Below are 22783 nucleotides of genomic sequence, written 5' to 3' on the forward strand. Positions count from 1 at the left end.
ATATCTCGGTTATTGTTAATCAACGGTAAAAGTGTAAAATTATGATACATGACAAAATTGATCTTTTACTGTAACTGCTTTAGTAAGAAACGCAGAAAAAATTCGTACCTTGGTACAAGCCTCGACAGTCGACACCATAACGAAACAAAAGTAGAACGATTCTTAATTTTATTTTTTTTAATGTTTATTTTATATTTATTTATATTAAAATAAAAGTAAAATAAAGGTCATAAAGATCTAGTAGCGACCGGACGGACGGACAAAATGGCCACAACAGCGCATTTTATTTATATTTTTATAGAAATGCGCGAAAAAGGAGGTTGAGAAACGACTAACCTGACAATTCTTCCGTGTTTTCGGACTCTTAGGAAAACTGGACCATCATTTTACGTGATTTCCCCAAAATGATCTCATCAGCTTGATCGACCTTTTCAAACAACAGTTCGAGTTCCTCTGCTCGTGGATCCTCTTCATCCAAATCCTCAACGATATCTTTAGGGCTATTGTCGCATCACTTTTCTTGCATTCACACGCGGCACGGCAGCCTTTTTTTTACACATGCGGGAGATAAGCTTTAGAAGTTTTGGTGGTGCGGGAGGTTTAATGGTAGTGACAGGAGATAGTCCGTAGCTAGTGCTTTTCCAGCCCTTTTTTTGTGATTCCATGACATTTCCTAGCCAGAGTTGGAGACTTGGTGGTACGTCCTGAATGAGTGTTGCTCAGGAGCAGTTTCAGTTGGAGACAAAGAGACCATTTTGTCTACTTTCCGAATTTCCAGATAGTTTTCCTCTGAAATACACAAAATAACGGTTTTTTTCTAAAAAAAACAACCGATATTTCTTCCTTTTTTAACAATTTTGGGGGTTGTGGGGGGGGGGGATTTTTGGTGGGAAGTTGAAAATTCGGATTCGTCGATACAAAAAACAAAACGAACCTATGTCCAGAACTACTATGAATTTTGCATCCTAAAATTATATTTTTCCTAGACTACTCGAGCAGAACCGCTGCGGGCAAGCTCCTTGCAAGCAGTGTGTACCGGACTGATTTTTTAGTATCTGAATTAATATTGGGACATTATGTGCTAATTGAAAAAAAACACGTTTTACAGATCATCTTTTTTTTCAGACTGACAATATGATGTCCTGTCCGTTACCCATCGTTCCAGTAATTCAGCAATTACCGAGTCTCAATTCGCAGGCGGATTTTCCAATAAGTATAGGGATCAAGGTAAGTTTGTTTGAATTTATTTTCATTACGCACCCTCTAATCTAGTAGTTTGAATTTTCGTCGCGCGCGTATGTTTGAAGGCAGAAACTGAAGAGATTATAATTGGTTTCAGGGACTTTTCATGTCGCGATAATGCATTAACATTGATCAGTTGGAGTTTGAAAGTTTTCTCAAAAACCCAAACTTAATTACGGGGTAATGTCTGCTATTAAAGAGGTCCTCCGAACCTGCGGAGTGTTTAAATCTCTAGTGGAACTTTGATTAAACCATAAACTACAAGATCGTTTAACAAAAACCTGTATCGACTGAGCGCACGCATGAAACTTTTCCGAAAATAATTAACCTACAAACCATCTACAAAAGGATTTACGAACTAAATAAACTTCAAACAGAATAGCGGCACACTCTACGAACATAACCGCAAAACGCCATACAACAAATAATAAGTTTGTAATTAAATTATTCATTGAAATTAGCCGACAACTGAGGCGGACGCAAACAAAACAGAAGAAGAACGGCGGAACCAAGCGGGATAATTGCTCGTCTTATCGGATTTTAGGCACTGTTGCACTCGAAAAGCGCAATCTGAACGTAAATGTAGTTTTCTCTATTTCAAATGTGTTTTCTTGAATGAATTACAAGGATGAACAAATCCCCTGTAGGGTTAAATTTCCCGAAACAAAAGACGAGAATTACTAAGAAAATTTCTAGTCGAGTGTTTACACTTGGAAGCCGTCTCTGAGAGCATGCGGAATTAATACGCCGAAAAAGTAACCTGTCGCTTTATTGATGATACTTTCAATTAACGAAAGTTTAATCGTTGCATTTTGTGTTTGATTCAATTTCAAAATGAATGTATTCAATTTTCGATATTAAAAACTTTTCAATGTCTTATTGCTCAGATCTGAACCCTCGGATAGACGGAATTCATGCAGGTATTATAGCTATATCGAGCGATTGAAGCAAAATACTTCTAACTTGAACCACTTATTGATGAAGGTCAAAAAGGCAGATTTCATATACCTACGCTAAATCTGCTATTTTGGTTGAAAGAAGAGTTCAACGTAAATTTGGAACTATAGTTTCTGTGGCATAGGAAACTAGTTTTGGTGATCGATTTCAAGTATTCCCCAAAGACCCAAGAGTAGATAGTGATGCTTGCAACGGTTACTCTTTCTTTAATGAGGAGCAATTTGTAAGGGTAGGCACGACAAAATGTTTGATAATCTTCTTCGGTTCGTGGTGTGGTTCGAGGTATAAAATTCTTCGTTTTGTTCTTTGGTTGTAGTACGTTGGGGCTACCTGTCGGAATTTACTTCCCCGGCTAGCTCAGGAAAAAATGTGTTAAGAATAGGAAATAACTCAATTTTTTCTTCTACTGATAATCTCATTAATAATCAAAGCTTCGTGGTCAAAATTTGTAATATACTAACTGGAACTGATTAGCAGAAATATTTAGAAAGTTAAATACCTACCCTAGCATATTTGGATATATTATTGTAGCAAATATTTCAAAAATCCCGATAGACATAAAGAATAAAGATTAGGTCATCGACGATAAAGATCGTTTCTAGAAATATGACGTGTTTGTTCGAGAACATTCTGAAGCGTCGTTGAGAGAATGTTGTTTCGAGTTCAGTTCCAGCATCGATGCATTCTTGTCATGATATAAATTGGGAGTGATAAATTGTAATTACTGTTATAAATTAATCCATTTTAAGACTGTTATAAATTTATTGTTAGTTACATAATACTAATGCATGTTGAATAGCTATTGAAGTTGGACTAAACCGAATTTCACATTCAATGTCTCATATGAATAAACGAGAGACCCACATTTTTGGCGGCCAACTTCACGAGACCAAAGCACATTTATAAAAGGTTTACAAAAAGGTGTGACCTACCACTTAAAAACATTTTGTCATGATGTCGTGATCAAAGATGCCCTCGGTAGAATCAAAAATTGTGCCCATTTTGGAAGGTAGGATGATTTGAATTCTTTTGCGTTACTTCAAAGTCGACCAAGGTAGTATTGTGACATTTTCTATCATGAGATTCAATTAATAACAGAGACATAAGCTTTTTTGAGAAATCCTGTGAAGCGTGTGCGTAGAGGGAGTGATAGACAACATCGCTGTTGTGTGAATGTATACATGGTGGTCAGAAATTGTGGACAACATTTGCAACATTGAAATATTCAGTTTTGTGATTGCTTCTATTTGAATGCTTGGCTACTTTGATCTATGCTGTGTGCGTCTGTGATTGATCTTACAAGTTACAAGATAAATTGCACCTACAAGAATTTCGCACACTTAATGAAATGAAAATGTGCAAAACGCGTAGAAAAGCAGGTGCGTTGTTACTGCACGATACTGAAGCTGAAATCTTAATCTATGGCAAACTCGATCCTTCACGGCACCGTGAGTGGCAGATAGGGTACGTGTCACCTAAACACATCATAAATCAAACAACGTGACTTGCCCGACGCTTACCTTTGGTGGTGTAAATCAAGGAAACAGATGTATTTTAAATGAAGTACTCCCTAAGGAAGATCGAGCTGTTTTTTTACTCCATTAATAAACCTAGTAAAGTAGAATTATGTTAATGCGATACACTTAAAAAGTCGACACTAAAACAAAACTGATGTAGGTTCCCTCAGGATTCAAAACAAAAACATACCTTTGAGCTTAGGAAAGGAAATTTATCTCAATAAAAGCAATAAATCTAAACAAGGAAAAATCAATTTGTGTGTGGACATTCATCGCATCGCCGGACCCGACGTATATCAGGGGCAACAACGCAAATCCGAGTAACCAGAGATCTTTAGCCCTCGAGACTATAAAGTATCAATTTATATAATATATAAAAACAGATCTATTCGGAATTTATAGCCCGCAAAAATTCCAGCTTTAATAGCGTATTACTAAAGGAATACCAAACTCCCTTCTTCTACGTTTACACCGTCGTATCCGCCGGTTTAAAAAAAGAAAAGAAAACCCACCCGACGAAAATGAAATCTTTCAAATTCAATCATATTCGAAAGGTTCGAAACGTAAAAAAATAATCGGATATTAACATCAAAGGAAATATCCCGAGACGCATTAACACCTCGAAACAGATTTATTGTAAGTTTTAACGGGTTTGTGAGTAATTACTTTTGGCACGAGCTCAATTACGAAAAGCTTTAAGGAAACGATGGATGTGTACACCTTTATTAAGCGATTTTATTTATACCTTCGAGTTTGAGGGTATATGATCCGGGAAAATTACGCAAATAAATCTTTAAGCGGCCGCGATATTACTGAAGTTGATAATTACATTGGCATGTATGCTAGGGAGCAACCGAACCTTCACTAATTAATGCTATAATTTTTTTTTAACGAGTTGCTAGAAGCTACTTGTTAGCTGTTTTGTTAGTACTGCCTTATCAATAGCCATTGTTCGCGTTCGGGAGATTAACATGTTCCATTAGTTTTATCTGACGACTAATTGAACAATTTGCTAGACCGTAGATGGTAAGAAATCCGGCGACAAGTCGGACTCCTAAACTGACCACACACGCACAAATCAAAACACAAGCGTACAGCTGACTAACCTGTTTATTTACAGCTAAAACCAACAAGCAAAATATGGTTGCACGAACAATAAATATATAATCTATTAATTAATAAATATGGACCCCAAAATATTTATTTAAGCAAGTAATCAAAATTTGACCAACGATATAGTTATGTGGGTCGGCGCATCAAGTAGGCATACTTCCCACCTCGCTTACTTATGAAACCAAAAAAAGAAATAAATGCATAAATATCTCACCTTCAATCCCTATGACTTCGATAACGAAATGTATACCGTGTAACCCAGTACGCAATACGATTTGGTTATACCCGACTCAAACCTCGTTAGATGCCTATTCAGCTTAAATCTCTACAGCTCATAAGTCATAACACAACATACAACTTTTAAAAAAGCAGTGGCCCGGACACGAAATCACAGCAAGTTAAATATTGACGATTACCAAGCATGTACACTATTATTTACAAAACCCAATAGATTATTTATCAAAACATCAATAATCACTGGCACCCTCCCCACAAAGCAATTAGAATTTACGTAAAATACACAAAATATAAATATGTTAATAAATTGTCGAGTAACAACGTGGCGTGTATGTTCTTCTACCAGCAATAGTTGAATGTGGTTCTGTATCAAGAAGTAAGTGCGCCGAAAAGTATTAAAGAGAACTCTGCTCGACCTCGGACGGCTAAACAAAGAACTATTGTAATAAGATAACAAATTTACTACAGGAATAACTTACTTACATCTTTAAACTAGTGCATTACAAAGTAAGTAGGTGACTTGAGAATATCAAATACGTTAAACATTAGAGTAAGGATTTAAATAAGGGCAGAAATCAAAGGTTACTTAAGCGGAATTTCAAATTTTACTTTACACAACGTTGCTACTAGTTTATCTTCTATAGTCATTCCATTTCCACTTTCGTCAGTAACACGCAACGTACTTCATGACATGTATAAATACGCTGCCTTTTAAACCTTGACGCTAGGCCTGATGATGGCAATGTTGCCGAAATCGATAGCCATAGAGAAAAAATTATAATATAAACGTTACTAAACTTCATTATATTTTACTCTCTTCAAACAGGAATATCAATCGGTAAGAAAATAACGTAACAATTTATGTTATCGTCAAGTGAAGTAGTAAAAGTTTTAAAAACAGTTTGTCCGTATCAACTCAGTTCGAGTCATTGAGTTCATTCAGTTTAATAAACAAAAAGAGAAGTTTCCTGAAGCTGTCGGCGAGTGTGTTTGTGTTTTTGATAAGGGCGCCTGAATATCGCAAACCTTTTACGACCAGATTGTTTGAATTATTAGAGGGAGAAAACTGTAGGTCATAGAGTTTTAATTTTTAATTATCGACGGCAGCGTGGGTGGTAGTATGTCCAAACAAGCTTTGTAAGCTTTTCTTTCTTGCAGGGATTTTAATTGTTTCGTGTGTTTCGGAATCATTTTTTGTCATTGTCAATCAATTAATTGTGTGTTTATTCGAATCCATTGTGCGACTCGGATAGTCTTCATATCAGTTTTTATTTTTATTCGTGTCTAAGATTTATTTCAGGTGTTCAAAAGTTGTGTAACAAATTCATTGGAAATTTCGAAAGTTGATCGAGGCCGAGGCCACAAAGTCTCTCAAATTGAAAAAAACTTAAGTCAATATTAGGATTTTTCTTCTACCAGATGCCGGATGTGTACGAGGAGAGGTTATTAACGTTCCAACTTTCTATGTTTCAATTTTGTTTTGTTTTGAGGTAGCGGGACAGCTATTTTGCCATTGCACACAGCAATATATTTTACCAAAACAACCGCACTGATATTTTTTAAGATACGCTAAAAATAAATTTTGTCCGACTTTATAGATGTTCCTTTTTACATAAAACAGTATTCAGAAAAAACAACTGAAATGTCACACAGAACTTCAGAGCTGAAAAAAAATTAATTATCACCCCACTATTCATGACTTCACACTATTCATCACTTCAAATGACTTCAAAAGGCCATAAAGCCTAGATTTTTGAATTTATTTACTTTCACAAACAATTTTTAAATCGCACACTCTGCTTTGTCAAATTACACCAAGACTATAAATTTACTGGGTTCGTAAACACATGTGACAACATTTAATAGTTATTTACATATGAGTATGGTAAATCAAGGTTTACGTTAACGAGTGAGATGTTTACTGCCGAAGCGTAGCTGAGGCAGGAATTTCGAAACGAGTAACGTTAACTGATTTGACATACAAATAATGTAAAACATTTTATTTCATACTGCTCTATTCCTATTAAAATACCATTTTGATTAGAATGTTGTAGGTACACATTAAAATAAAAGCAAAAGTCGATCACTTGATTTGTTTGATCTGACAGTGGTTGGACAAATATCAATGCATACGTTTAGATGGATGTCAGTTGCGGTTGCTAGGCAAAATTTCCAGTCTGGTAAAAATTTTCAGTCTGGTAAAATACGATTTACCAGACTCAAATCAGTCTGGGAAAGCGGCGATTACTAGATAGTATGAAGTAAAAGCAATTACATACCTTCCAAAATTAAGCGCTATCTTTCCCAAATACTGGCTAAATTAAATCTACCCACAATAGATTCAATGTTCATCAAACCAAACCGACAGATATAAAAAATGTCACTTATTTTAACACTTCTTAAATTGACAAAACTACGAAGAAGTTCATTTTAAGAACTGCATTCAGAACTGTCATAGGAAAACTTAACGCAGCGTCCTTGAGCGTAACACACCGTCAAACCCAAGGAAGATCCCCCAACGTTTCTTTTATAAATAAGTGTTCCCGCCAACCATTTTCATTTTCTGTTTGAAAAACATGCAATATTCCGTAAAGCCATTGTAAATACCTATGTTTGCCCGTAATTAAAATGCTATCAATTATTTTCTTATATAAATTCATTTGCTTTTAACAGATCTGTTCAAAATGTTTACCAAAATAAAGCTTAACACATAATGTCTAACTACAGATAAGGAAAATGTACAGAAAGAAAAATCTGCACCTTTATCATTTTACAATATCATATCAAATTAAATAAAAGCAATAATTTCGCATTTTATCGAAATAGTGGCCTACATTAAATTTAAATAAACAAAAACTATAAGCATAATCGGTCTTTCTGATAAAACTGCTGCAAACTAAACTTATGCGTGGTATCACAGCCATACATTATAGGGTGATTTTTATTGAACATTATGTATGTCGAAAAACATTTTTAGGTTACCTACAAAAAGTTGGCTCACCCTTATGTCCATTAGCCTAGCAGAGCAAGGTCAGCAGAACACAATCAAACTTATTGCATAATTAGGTGCTAATTAAGTGCCCTTATTCCTGAATTAAATGCCCCCTTTTTTTTAATTATTACATGTTTTGCCAGGTTCATATGAACTCAGCAGAACACTACAACCTCAAACAAGTTGTAAATCAGCATATGCATGATTAAAGCTCATTTTTGGTAATGCAGGTCAGTATTTTATTAGCAAAGTTTAAAATTATCGATCTCACGAGCAATTTTGGCTGCGTTAAATAATTAATTTTATTTAATTTCCATTGACGGTACGTCTTCATTTTGTAAAACCAATCACAAAGTAAATAAAGTTTTTATACTAGTAGCGCTATCTAACGGTAAAATTATAGCACCTCCGAAACCCATATCGAAATTATTTTCTTCAATTATCGATCTCACAAGTAATCTAACTCAAAATAGACTAGTGCCTGCACATCTACACTATAGCGAAAAGCTTTTAGTGAAAATTTGAAGTCTCTAGCTATTGTAGTTGTGGAGATCTAACGCGGACAGCCGGCCTGCCAGCAATAACGAATATAATAGCGTATTTTTTTCAAAAATGCGCTAAAAACCAAGAAAATGAAAAGTGAACTAAGTGTTTAGTCCAGGCTATATAATATTTTGTGACAAAAAAATTAGTTACCAGGCGAAACCGGGTTTTTCAGGCAGTTCACCTGATGAATAGAAATTGGGAAAAAATAATTAAAACAGCTGAATTTTTCCGCGGGTGAAATCACGGGGATTGAAAGGGGTGGAAAGTGGTGCTTTGCAAATTGTGGCAAAACTATTCATTTTAGCCGAAAATGTTAAATGTAAAAGTTACAGAGCTTAAAAAAATGAGCAACTTTTGTATCTGCATTTCACATAACCTCCAATTTTCCTAGAAAAACCGGTTTTTTTCGTTTTTTATTCTTATTTTTGCGAAATGTCGTAGGTTTGAAATTTGGAGCAAACAGCTTGTTTTATAATAAAAAAGAAGATAATTTTTTGGGCCTGTCGAGGGGCCTGTAATGTTGAACCGTTTCCAAGATCTAACGATTTCTGAAAAAAACCACCTCTTTTTCGAGGGGATGAAAAATCTATTTTTTTTTCATCGCACAGAGGTGCGTCGGGTAGCAATATTTTCGGGAAGACTTATATGTTGCTCATTTTTTTAATCTCTGTAACTTTTACATTTAACATTTTCGTCTAAAATTAATAGTTTTGCCACAATTTGCAAAACACCAGTTTCCACCCCTTTCAACCCCCGGGATTTCACCCGCGGGAAAATTCAGCTGTTTTAATTATTTTTTCCAAATTTTTATTCATTTCACCTCCCTGAAAAACCCGGTAACTAATTTTTTTTGAAAATAAATTATTTTAGAGCTATTTAGCTTGGACTAAATTAGGTGCTAATTAAGTGTCCTATTCTTGAATTAAATGCTCCTTTTTTTTAATTATGAACCTGGCAGAACATGTAATAATTTAACAAAAAAGGAGCTTTTAATTCGGGGATAGGGCACTTAATTAGCACCTAATTATGCAATAGTTTGATTGTTTTCTGCTGACCTTCCTCTGCTAGGTTCATGGACATCTCACCCTTGCGTATTCCACGATTCCAAAATCAGTTTTCAAAACCGCCAAAGCTTCATGTACCGGCGAGTATATTCTAATTTCACGATGACAATTCCTTTTGAGTGAAATTTTCACATTCGAGCGGGTTTTGATGGAAGAAAATTCATTTACGTAACTCCGGAGTAATTTCTTAAAATAAAAATTTCATTACAAAAGAACAATCTTTTGTGCGCCTTAAATACATTAAAGAAATTAAATTTTCCGCATTCATACAGCACAAAGTAAGATATTTTTCGTTAAATATTTGTAGTCTACGTGAAACGGGAAAGAAAGTACATTTTTAAAGATACAGTATATAAGGGTACGAATATAAAATTCATGTGTTACTTTTGAAAGGGCAGAACTCTGGGATAATAAATTGTTAACAACCCTCGTATCTTTTAAGGGATATTTATGAAATTTTTATAGGGGTCAAACGAATTTGAACAAATTGATCGCATTTCAAGCGACATTAAAAGACCACAGTAAGGTACGACTTGCATTTTTCTAATCGTATTAGATGTGTAACCTTCCTTGCCAGAAGTGCGAATATTGCATCATATTGTGGTTACAAATTGTGTATGGGATGTTAATTCTCTGTTAACGTAACTGATTTTGTGTGATGCGCGGTTGACCATAACTTGCTAGTGACAGATGGTTGGGTATGCGTAGGACAGTGCAACGTTCGTATCTTAAGTGATGGATCGTCCTCGTAGGGCAAACTAACTATCCTAAAGTTACAATTCGGGGTTCCATCCCATCGCAGGTTTTTCAATCGCATCGCGTTTTGTCAAATTAGATAGAACAAAATAATTCGACCTTAAATAAATCAAAAGCCCTCCTTCGCGTTATGTCAGTTCCGGTTGAAAATTCGCAAGCGGTCCTTCAGGTCCGCCATAACCGCTGAGCTATCGCCCTCAAAGGTAGCATAAGGCGATATGCACTAAATTGTGTGTAATTTGAAATCCCGACTGAATTTGACCGAACTTAGGCTTTTCTTAATCTATGGGGATTTACGAAAGCTCCAGTTATAATTTAACGTTACTCTACTTATTTTTGCCAATTTTGTTTTGTTTGATCCTCACACACCTACCGCACGTCGCATCGCGACGCCTGAGAATGTTCATATTTCTTAAGGCGCCTCTAAACACTTGCAAAAATTTAAGATTGCGCCTTACTGTATTTAAGGCTATGCAACACACATTACCAATTGCAGCAAGAAGGTCACAGGTTCCTTCTCATTGTTGAGTTAATGAGGGTTTATTATATTTACCTAATTTACATAATCACTGTCAATTCAGGAAAATTCTATAAATATTTAACGCTATACCTGCATTTGTTGTAATTATGTTTATTTTCAAATTCTAGGAGATTTTGCAATAATTGTGTAAATAATGTCATTACATAGGAAACATAAAATAATTTATTATCGATAATGTAACTTATGATTTCACCTGTAATCACCTATAATTACTCATTACGATATTGAAAAACATTATCAAAAATAGATATATTGTACACAAAATAATGAGCATCTCAAAAACTAATTGCATAATAATGATATAATTACGTCTCTACTTCATATAAAAGAACTTCCCTAGCGATTTTCAAATATTGTTTACTTACTTTTGCGTTATATCAAACGTACTAAAGTGTGTATTGTGGTAAAATGCCTAAAGCAAGAAAAAGTTTCACCACCAAGAAACGGAGCAGGAAGGTGATATTGCAGAAAGCCCGAGAAGCGTAAGTACAAATTTTTATGTTAGTTTTTTTAAATAATTGAACATGTTCTAATTTTATCTTACATGCTACGTATACCTATACTTATACGGTTTGTGTTGTTTCAGGAAGTTAACCAAAATGGCAATGAATGTTGTTAGTAGTATAGAAGAAGATGACAAACCTAATTGCATGGTTCAATGTGAAGAACATTTATCAGACGTCAATCATGAAGCAGGCAGTGGAACCAATGATGAAGACGAACACGGTTCGGAAATGTCATTTTATGAAAGTGATCTAGAAACAGAACCTCATTGCGAGCAAAAAGATACCTTATTTTTATCTGGTCGCCGAATTGTAGAGATTGGTCATTTTTTGGCATCTCTTAGAGCTCTACGACATGATGGCTTTGGTTGCTCTTTCTTCGACATGGACATCCAATCGGAAAAAATTGAAGGCTTAGAAAGCATATTTACGTTTAAATGTAAAGTGTGTGGGAAAATAGATTCCGTAAGAAGTTGCGGTGGTAGTGCAACATTTCATTCCACAAATCAAGCTGGTATTATTGGGTCCTTATCTATTGGAATTGGATACAGTCAATTAGCAGAGCTGCTTGCAGCCATGGATATACCGCAAATGTCAAACGTGACCTATTTAAAAAATCACAATGCCATATACCCTTCTGTACATGCATTAAATCAACAATTGATGACTGTCGCTGCAAAAGAAGAAGCTGAGCTTGCCGATGAAATGAAAGATGGTATACCAGTCATTGGCGTTATAGCTGACGGTGCATGGGCAAAGCGATCTTATCGTAAAAATTATTCTGCCCTTTCAGGAGTGGTAAGTTTATAAGAATACGTTATCTATTCAAAGCATAACCCAATCATTGTTATAGGCATCTATCATTGGAGCCAAAACAAAGAAAATTTTGCATATGGGTGTCAAAAATAAGTACTGCTTCTTATGTGCTAGAGGGCGTAAAGAAGAAGACCATGATTGTTTTCGAAACTGGTCTAAGACGTCTACAGCCATGGAATCAGCCATTGTAGGTGAAGGTTTTAAAAATTCCATAACGCGCCACAATCTTATATATGGAAAACTAATTGGGGATGGCGACAGTAGTGTTTACAAACATTTAGTTGAAATCGCACCATACGGTCCATCGTTTTACATAAAAAAAATTGAATGTCGCAATCATTTACTTCGAAACTTCATAAATAAACTCAGCGATTTGAGTAAAGACACCAAATACTCAAAACCTCACAGAGAGTATGTGTCAAATCCATCAATGCTAGGTCGCTTCCGCAATGCAGTTATAAGGGCTATCGCATACAGGAAATCCGAAAATAATGCACTTGATGACAAGATTGACAATTTAAAGAAGGATATATTGAATAGTCCCTACCATATCTTTGGCCGCCATGTACATTGCAAAGATTACTTTTGCAAAGGTTCAGATGAGAATAAGGTAATGTTTCTGATTTGCTATTTATTAATTCCATACTAAAGGTGTTTTCTTATTTTTAGGATGATTTAGTTGATATATATACCCAAAACGGGATCCTAGGTGGAATTAATACCATTATACAACGACTTGCGGATCACGCCTCTAGTTTACTGTATGATACAGACAATAATCCTGCGGAAACTTATAATTCCATCATAGCTAAACTTGTAGGAGGTAAAAGAATAAACTTTTCACTCAAAAATTCCTACCAATTAAGGTGTGAACTGGCGGCCATATCCTACAATTGCAAACAACGTAATTTATTAGGCGTTTTACATAAGCAGCTATGTGGAAGACCACCAGGACATTACACACAAATCTTCCTAGACGCCCAACTACATCGGTACAACAACAGATCTAGAAAACGTAAGTATGTTTATCACAATCACTCGCCCCCTTTCCGCGTCTTTTATTTGTAATTATTTCTTTTTGTTTTAGATCATATCAAGAAAAGAGCGTTTCAGACCGCTGATCAACATTACGGTATGGTGGACGAAATTGCAATCCCTGACCTATCCTTGGAAGAATATGAACTAAAATCAGCCCAATTTCTAAAAGATTTGAAGAACTTAAACAGAAGAGATGTTGAGCGTGATACAATAAACCAATCAAAAAGCGATTTATGGATTATTGAACGTAAAAAAAGAATAACAGCTTCTAATTTTGGGAAAGTTTGCAAATTACGCAAGACAACTTCCACAGCTAAAACTGTAACACACTTACTGTATAGTTCTTTTAGAGGAAACAAATACACACAATTTGGATTGGAGAGCGAAGTAAATGCCATTGAGCACTTTGAACGCCTATATCAAGTAAAGGTAACCAGATGCGGTCTCATCGTCGATGAAGAAAAACCGTATTTGGCTTGTTCTCCTGACGGTTTAGTTGGGGAAGACAGTATAGTTGAAATTAAGAGTTCCTTGAAAAGTGGCGACCACGATCCTGTTGAGGCATGTATGTTAAAATTAATTGACTATTGTGTTTTAGATGAGGAAAACAATAGAATTATGCTAAAAAGGAGTCATAATTATTACTATCAACTCCAAGGCATTATGCACATCACCAAGAGAAGCAACTGTTATTTTATAGTTTATACAACAGCGGGAATCCATGTTGAGGAAATAAGAAGGTATGTTACCTACAAAATATGTCTAGCGAAATACTCATGCACTTACATTCTTATAGGGATGACATCTTTTGGACACAACATATGGAAAAAAAGCTGCAAGAATTTTACATGCAGTCATTATTGCCAGAATTAGTGGATTCAAGGCGATGTCGTAATATGGACATTAGGACGGTACACATGGTAAATTAAATACTTTTTCGGAAATGCAAACCTGCTTGTTCGTTTTTTATTTACCTAATATTTAAGTTTATATGTAAAATTGTATTAAAATTTATCTTTCAAATAAAAGTACCATTAGTGACATGTTTTACAATGGTGAAACACCAAACCGTATGTTTTCAATAAAATAATTGCGTCACTTGTCCCATATTTATAAAATTGCATTGGCGATGACAATAATGGGGTACCGCGAATAACGATTCCCTGGAGTGCTCGGAATGGAAATTTTCGAGAACCGGAACGCGAGCATCAGCCCATCCCCAGGAGGTTTAGGAAGGGGGGGGGGCATAGTAAACATAATGGTTACGCTTTGGAGGAAAAATATTCCAAATTTAAAATTTTGGAAGAATAAACATTATTTACTGCCTTTCAAAGGTTAAAGAGAAAGCTCCAAAACATTAAAAAATCAGTTACAGAGTTCCGCTTTGTGGAATCTATTGTTTCCCTTTGTGTAGAGACAAAGCGAATTCTGCTGGGTTCCGTGTGCTGGTACGATCTGGAGAACGTATAATCCTTTCCAGATGTGATATTTACCACACTAAGAAAAAATAAACCAACAATGAGGGTTATTCCCTAACTCTAAAGGAATCGAAATGTAACAAATCGAATCGGAATGTTTAGTAAAATCGGAATTATTAGGCAAACAATTCCGATTTGACTAAACATTCCGATTCGATTTGTTACATTTCGATTCGATTGGAAGTTAGGGAATCATTTCCATTATGTAGGATTATGTGCAATTTTTTTTCGGGGGGAGGATCTGACCACACGGTCGCTTCATGAACGGGAACGGCGTACAAAATTTTTCCACGACACGAAACTATATGTAATATTTTTTACCAACCGGAACCCGGAATAACATTCGTTCCGGTCCATTCCGCTTCCCCGCAGACATTCAAAGGTTCTGCATAAATGTAGTACAAATAGCCTCGGGTATATACAAGGTAAATTTATTTTGTTAGTGGTTTAAATTATCCACTAATTACACCAAGTCCTCGGGCAATTTATACCTGCCGCGGATCATTAGAAAGAAAAGAGATACCTATATTGTGTTGCAGTGGATTTTCAACCTTATTGACATGAAACATTTCCATCGATTTCTTCCGTTTTTCCCAATATTTTGGCACTAGTTTATAATTCTACAACGTGCGCGGTGGTTTAAACTTTTATACACTGCACGTACTGTGTTATAATAGAAGATTATTTAATAATAATGATATCTGTGATTGATTATATTGAAAATTCGAAATCGCCACACAAAAAATCATATCTATTAACACATGCTTCGTTTTTAAAAAAACGTTCTATTGTAACATTCAGACACATGTATACACCAAAAAGACGTTTTGTCCGTTTCTTCAACATTTCAAATAAATTTTTTTTTGGGAAATAAGTTAACATTGCTCTTATGGGTGTATGATGTGTTGCCGACTTTCTATTTAGAACCCCCTTAATGAGTCGCTGTAAGTTGTTTGTATTAGCGTGTAACGCGAGTCTTCTCATAAGATTTATTGAGCTTATAAACTTGTGCAGCATATTACAATTCGAGATGGATGGAGGCACGCGACTTCAATGTCCTGAGAATTGATACGGGCAATTACATACACTTAAAAAAAATTCCAGATTTAAAGCAAACGATGGTCACGACCAATCTCCTTAGACTCCAAAACGATTATTTACAAATTTTGAAGACACTTGAAATGAACTTTGGACAAAATTAATCATAATTAAGCATGAGAAACTAATCTGGGGTGTAATAATGCTTGGGTGTGGAATATGGTTCTGGTTTCTGTTAGGTAATAGGTGCAGGAATTATGTCCCCCGAAGTCTTAACAATCACAATTTTATAGGGTTTAGTTTCAAAGGATGGGGACGACAACGGCTACATCTAACGGAGGAATTTTACAACACATAATATAGGATGTTTACAAATAATCAACTCAACTACGCTATTGTTATTTTATAAATGTATCTGCTATACTTTCTGTTGTCAAGGAATGTTAGGAAACGCACAGCTTATCGCTTTTCAAATGGCGTGTATAATGTTGTCTAAACGCATTAGGTAGGGGATCCGGATTTCATTCTATCGCACGATGTTTTAAAAACTCACCGTTAGAACCAGCTTTTATTTCGATCTTCCCTTCTGTCTTGTGGTTAGCAAGTATGGCTCTCGGTCACCTGATCGAAACCAACCTATGTTCGCCACCTGTTCTTCCCCGTGATTTTCTCGGTCATTTCTCGGAATTGATCTGCTATCGCCCGCTTGAGTCTGATGTTTGACCGGAAGTGGATCGAAATTTCAATGGCCCATCCTGTATATTTTTACATTCTTGAATTTTACAGAAAGGTGTAAACCTGAGCTACCTTCCTTTAAAAAGTAGAGGAATTTCTCCTGGTTCGACTACGATGTAATCGCATTTTTCTTGTATGTTTAAATCATTACCGTGCCTTTAAGCGTAAAATAGAATTAAACTTTTGTTATTTAACTAGTACAAAAGAAACCCTTTAATGAATAGGCACAAAATAGTGGAGACTTTATAGGTGGACATTTCAACCTTAGAATGTATCCTGCCGTTACAATGTATTTCCCATTACCGTCCTGTATAATAGCACTAATGTAAATAAAATATTATGTGTCAAGGGCATTAAGGCGATATTTATGCCGAGAGCGAGGGATTGTAAGCTGCCCGAGGGTTAAATTTCGAGTAATGCCTGAGGTGCATACAAAATTTTATTTTTCATATTTCCAAATAATGTATTCCCCATATAATACCAATGTAATGATTATTGTTTGTCCAACATTAAAGTGCTTCTTACAAATCAAGCAGCATCTTTTTTTAATACACATTATATAACTCCATCAATCTATTTGATAGGACGTTTGAGGGTATAATGAGATAGATGACAATCCATTATGCCCTCGGACGTCATAAACTGACTTATATATCTATGACAGATATAATTGGAACACAATAGGAAAATGAAAAATAAATGAATTGATAACTAATAACTAATAACAATATACAGGGTGTATAAAAAAAAAGTTTTAATAAACATAGATCCGCAAATTAACTGTTTCAGAGATGGAGTTGATTTTGTGTCTTTTTTTAAATATTTTTGTATTTGAACGAACAATAGCATCCTTTCAACGAAGATGTGGAATGGAAGGATCTTCTTTAGTTCACATTACATTAAGAAACAACACTGTTCCTTTGTTTTTAATAATGTAATTTTTTGACAACAATACAAATTCTAGTATCTCGAGAATGAAAGACCAACAAATAATAGATACGATCTATTGTTGTGTGCGATAAAAGAACTCATAAATTTAATACTAATATGAAATTTATGACTTCTTTTATCGCACACAGAAATCACCTTTTGGCGGTATTTAGGAAATAAAATAAAATTTGTTGCACTCTTAATGAACCACGCTGTATATTAATTTTGTCGTTGGAATAGCCACTTTGACAGGTTCCAAATAAGGAAGAATTATTTGCAAAATTACATAAATTTTTGAGACGGGGCCCAAACTAGATTTCATAACTGTTGTGGGTCGAAGACCAATTGATATTCCCAATTTAAATTCCGTTGAAGTAACTCTTTTCGATTCTTACACTCTTTTGTATTCAATATTTTTGCGGCATCGTGTATTTATTTTGCAAATCCTTTTAGTGAATATGTTATTCCTGTAGTAGTATTTGTTACCTTAGTTCTTTATTTTCGCCGCTCGAGGTCATCTGTGATACTTCTAATTCTATCCTTTCTCAATCTGGCCTTCACAGTGGTTGCGTGCAAATTTTTCTCGATACGCACGTTCATGCTTTTATACACCGATTCGTACGGACAATCCGCGGTCGATCAAAATTTTGATTTTGCTATTTTTTTAATAGTATAAAGTCATTTGAATTAATGATTCTTATTGAGTATTAATTACGGTTTTAGTATACTCTTTACCCTAGTGTCAGACGTTTTTTACCACCCGTACGTTAGCAAAGGAGGTATTGATTGGGGTAAAAAGCCCTGTAATAACCTATATTGCCGTTCTATCTAGACGAGCAGCTACAGAGAGTTACTACGATGACTTAGGTCATAGGCATGTCTTTCGTAGCTTCCAAACGAAACACGTTGGACCCTCGGTTTATTTGGAAAAAGTGCTTGTCTTGATCCCCTCTATCGGCCATTTTTTTTTACATACGGTTATGTAACATCCTGTATTTTAAAAAATTGGAACGGCCCGAATAATTATGATCGCAAATCACTAATGGCACTGGCCTAGTAGTTACTCTCTGTAATCCGGAGTCCCTCGTCTAGCTGGAGTGTCTGCAATTTCTACACAAGCATTTCATTTGCTAAATTTCTCAATTACGCGATAATGCAAAGCGGCTCTTTATTAATAAAACTCTTTGATGTTAAGTTACTTTGTATGTCAAGCATTGCTGACCTATTAGTAATCTTATCCGTTAGTTTGTAGTTGCACCAACTAACTAAAATATGTAAGTGCGCTAATGGTGCTCATCAAAATTCAAATTAGACGGAGAACCGCTCGGAAATCTCGCCCGTAACTTTTTCGTGGTTCGCGGTATATCGGTCAAATTCAAACTGGGACACCGAAAAGTTTGCAGTGTTGGAGGGGGACACTGAAATGTAGTTAGGAAAAGGGGTTTCTCCCAATTTTAAACGGTTTCAATCGCTAAAACCGTATGTACGAGTATATTGCAGTTTTTATTCGTTGAAGTAATAAGGTTGGCATACATACAAGCACATAGTGTACAAACTGGTATGAACGATCTAACTTTGAAGTCATGCAAATATCCTTTGCAATCCATATGACAACCCGATAAAGGAGTAACAACTCGTAATACCCTCGAAAGCTAATATAATGAAGATCCTCCAAATAAATGTTACTTAGTGTTTCACTAATATTGTTGAAAGGAATTGTTAGGACGGTCGTAAGTAGAAATTAACTATCCTTTGTTGGATATGAACCGTAGAGATTTTATGGTTTCTATATTTTGAAAGGATTAACTCTCGGTCACAAGTAGTAAGAAACGTTCAGAAGCTGAAAAGTTGTAACCGCAACGCAACTATATCGAGCTTTTGCAAAAGACGTAAAAGCGACATGGGAAATTGAAGACAGGAACATTAGAAACGTAATATTTCAAAAAGCGCATTAGTTCCTAAAATAAGTTTGAAATTCTAAAGCAATAGTCGCATCCAATTCTGCAACACGTGGCGCGCGGTTTAGGTAGAAAACACATTTCGATTGCGTTTATGTACCCTAATACATCTCTAATGGTTTCCCGATAGACAGGTGTGGTCGAACGAGGGACAGTCGGAAATTCGGAGATGAAACCGTAAGGGATGGGGAGAATTCTGCGACAATTCCGAAGGGATCGTATTACTAACGCAAGTTCCGGATTATTGCTCGACTTGATAATTTGAAAAAATAACTTTCCAACTTTTTCGAGGGCGAAAGATGCATTCGACGACGAAAAGGGAATAGCCCGGAAAGGTTTGGATTTTCTGTTTGAGTGCAGTCGGGTCAGTTAAAGGATAGGAAATGAGTTTTCGTTCGAGCAGTGGATGAAATTGTATTTCATAACGAGCGTCATTTACTGCCTCGAGTACAATATGCAACAAATGTTGCCCGTATTAAGTTATTACTTTGTTGCTGCGCCATCATTTTGATTTATTTGGTCTTTTAATGACATGGGGTCAATGAGGCGCACGGTGGGAGAAATTCACCAATCTCAATTCATCTTGAGTTCTAGGTACATACACCAAATATTACAATTTTTCAGTTTTCCCGATATTTTCTTTTTATTTATAATTCATACCGCTAATGGGTTTCTGGTTCTTCAAAAAGAAGTTTTATACAACTTTCACCGCCCCTTTTCTTTCTGCATAAACCTATTCTTAATCAGCAGCGTTACCCTAAGGCAGTATTTGATAAAAAAAAAACTATAATACTGTAGGTATACCAAAAGCCAACGTAGCCACAGATTTTTAATTATCCTTTTAGTTTATTTGACTTTTATTGTAACTATAAGCGCACTAGTAATTAGATACAGATCCTTTCATCTTCTGCTTTATTGCGAACTTGTTAGTTAGATGGACGCAAAGCTTCATCGCGATTATAATAGAACTTCTTGATTACTCAGGTTTTTTACAGTAAATAAAGTGCAAGTTTTTATATTAAACTATGCTTGTTCGCAAGCATTGAAAACATATAGGAACCGTAGTCTAGGCGTTTAATTTTACAGTTTCCAGTACTATGGATCGTGATAGTATGTGCCGTTTTCGAGATACGACAAGGGGGGTGGCTATTTCAACCCCTTGGACGGCAATGCACCTGGATATTTTTTATGATTATTTATTCTCGATCTATCATTAACCATCCACGAAAATTTGATCGTGGTAGTATGTGCCGTTTTGGAGATATGATAAGAGAGTGGCTTGTTCAACTCTTATTGACTCGTAATTCTGCTTGATGATTGGGTTTGCTATTTAATTGTAAATAGAATTGTTTATAGTTTATAGTTTTGTCTGTAAAATGTACAGGAGAGCAGGATATTACATAAAACTAATTTCCCATGTTAAATACCTATGTTTCTACTTACCGTGCACCACCCGGTATATAACACTCGATATTTTTTCCACGGAAATGAAATTTATGTGTGTATTTGTAAAGATCCTAGGGGTCCCTCGAAGCCGGCACTGCAATCGTGACTTGCCATGTACTTACAGCTGACAATTCAGGGGGAAAACTATACGAGCAAAACCATCCAAGATTTCAAATCCGGACTTTTGAATCTTGGTATTTAGCAGTCAACTCGGACCGGGTATAGGGATGAACTTCAACGTTGTGTAATCGGTTGTGTGGGATGTGAGACATAATCGGGAAGGGAATTGACTAAAAATCAGAATTTTGTGCGTAAGAAAAGACAAAAACAAATAAAATGTATTGCGCACTTAACAAGATGATACCAGGTAAACCTTGTTTGGGGCAAAAAACACGGCATAGTTCACGCAAATACATTAAGTAAATTAACTACGACAAATTCAAGAAAAATTGTACGATAAAAATTAAGTAATCGAATCAAATGCAGTTAAACAAATTCATAAAAACAAAACACACGAGACATCATAAATGCAAATGGAAAGCAATACAAAAACACATACGATCAATTGAGATAAAAAATTCCGTAAAATGATAAATTGCGTGTACATAAAAAAACATCAAAATGACGTGGCTCTCTCCAACCTCGGCTGCCGAAATTTAGCATGAAAAGTACATGTGAGGATGCCAGTAATAAATATTCATGTTAGAAGTACATCATCGCACAAGTAAAACATAATAAAGGAGATGGTAATTAGAGGACTCCCTTCTCGTATTTCTAAAACGCAAGAGCTGCAGATATAGCGGAGAATCGGACTGTATTAGGTACTTTCTTCACGGAATAGTTAACATGTAGGGCACCATCAAAGTGATAATAAACTTCCTCGTTAATACATACATAAATACTAAGTAAACAATGTAAAAGCATAATTGCCTACACAGTATAAAAACAAGCATGATTCAGATAACGGTACTCAAATCAAAAGCATGGAGTACGCCTTGTTTTAATAACAATTATGTTATGCAAAATGTAAATAATAACAAAATTGTCACATCAAATTCAAAGAAGTGCAAGAAAAAATATAATAATTACTACCTCTAAATACATTTGCAAAAAAAAAACAGTTACCATCACTACAGCACGGCTCGGCGTCGAAGATTTCATGGCGTTTTGTGTTTTCCCATACTGTGATTGTTTTAAGTGCAAAGTGTGTTGCCTAAGCCATCTACATATTAGTAGAAGCAACCAACCTCTGCTTCCGCTGCATATTTTTCACTTCCGCTTCGTATTCCGCTATTTTATAACCGGAGTTTATCAAATATGGCAAGGTGCGCTGTGTCTCTGATTGGTCGTACGTGTGACTTGAACCGCAGGCGGGATTTGTCAGCCGAGCCGACCGTCAGACGTGTAACGACTTAATTCATTCTTTACTTTCATTAATTTTATTAGTTCCGCGCAACAAGTTGTATTCGTTAATTGCTTATGGTGATTATTTTAATAAAGTAAATTTTGTGATTAGTTATTTAAGTTTTTTGTGCATTTTTTTTAATTAAAAAACAAGATTTAATTGCATTTATTTTCACATACACAGTCTGCTTGCATAAATTACAAAACACTAAAAATTTACTGGGTTCCTAAATACACGCGACAAAATTTTTTAAAACAATTACAAACACTTCATTTACTTAAACCCTATTTTTTTCTCAATACTATGTAAATTAAGTCTTCTTAAAAAAATTTGATGTTCATCAAACAGCGCAGACGACAATGAACTACAATGTCACTTACTTTTACTCATTTGCATTTTCTTCGCGGCACGCGGACGTCATACCTTTGAAATTAGACGTTTTAATTTTTTATTTGTGTTACGTTCACTGCA

At 35.4% G+C, this 22783-nt stretch overlaps 2 protein-coding genes across 4 annotated transcripts in view; both read left to right on the forward strand.

The window, feature by feature from the left end:
• LOC116176819 (polypyrimidine tract-binding protein 1) overlaps positions 1 to 22783 on the forward strand; it is a 280865-nt gene that overhangs the window by 65584 nt on the left and 192498 nt on the right. For all 3 annotated transcript variants that reach the window (XM_031495603.1, XM_031495604.1, XM_031495605.1), the window contains one exon: positions 1126 to 1227. In XM_031495603.1, the coding sequence (XP_031351463.1) occupies positions 1135 to 1227 (93 nt within the window). In that variant the 5' untranslated portion in view covers positions 1126 to 1134. Of the gene's footprint in view, positions 1 to 1125; positions 1228 to 22783 lie in introns of those variants that run through there.
• On the forward strand, positions 11172 to 14363 carry LOC116176818. The gene is made up of 6 exons (XM_031495602.1): positions 11172 to 11447; positions 11552 to 12266; positions 12322 to 12894; positions 12954 to 13299; positions 13372 to 14062; positions 14119 to 14363. Exons 1-6 carry the CDS (start codon positions 11374 to 11376, stop codon positions 14249 to 14251), a joined length of 2532 nt encoding a protein of 843 aa, XP_031351462.1. The 5' UTR covers positions 11172 to 11373; the 3' UTR covers positions 14252 to 14363.

The sequence above is a fragment of the Photinus pyralis genome, unplaced genomic scaffold (assembly GCF_008802855.1).
Source record: "Photinus pyralis isolate 1611_PpyrPB1 unplaced genomic scaffold, Ppyr1.3 Ppyr1.4_LG7, whole genome shotgun sequence".
NCBI lineage: Eukaryota > Metazoa > Arthropoda > Insecta > Coleoptera > Lampyridae > Photinus > Photinus pyralis.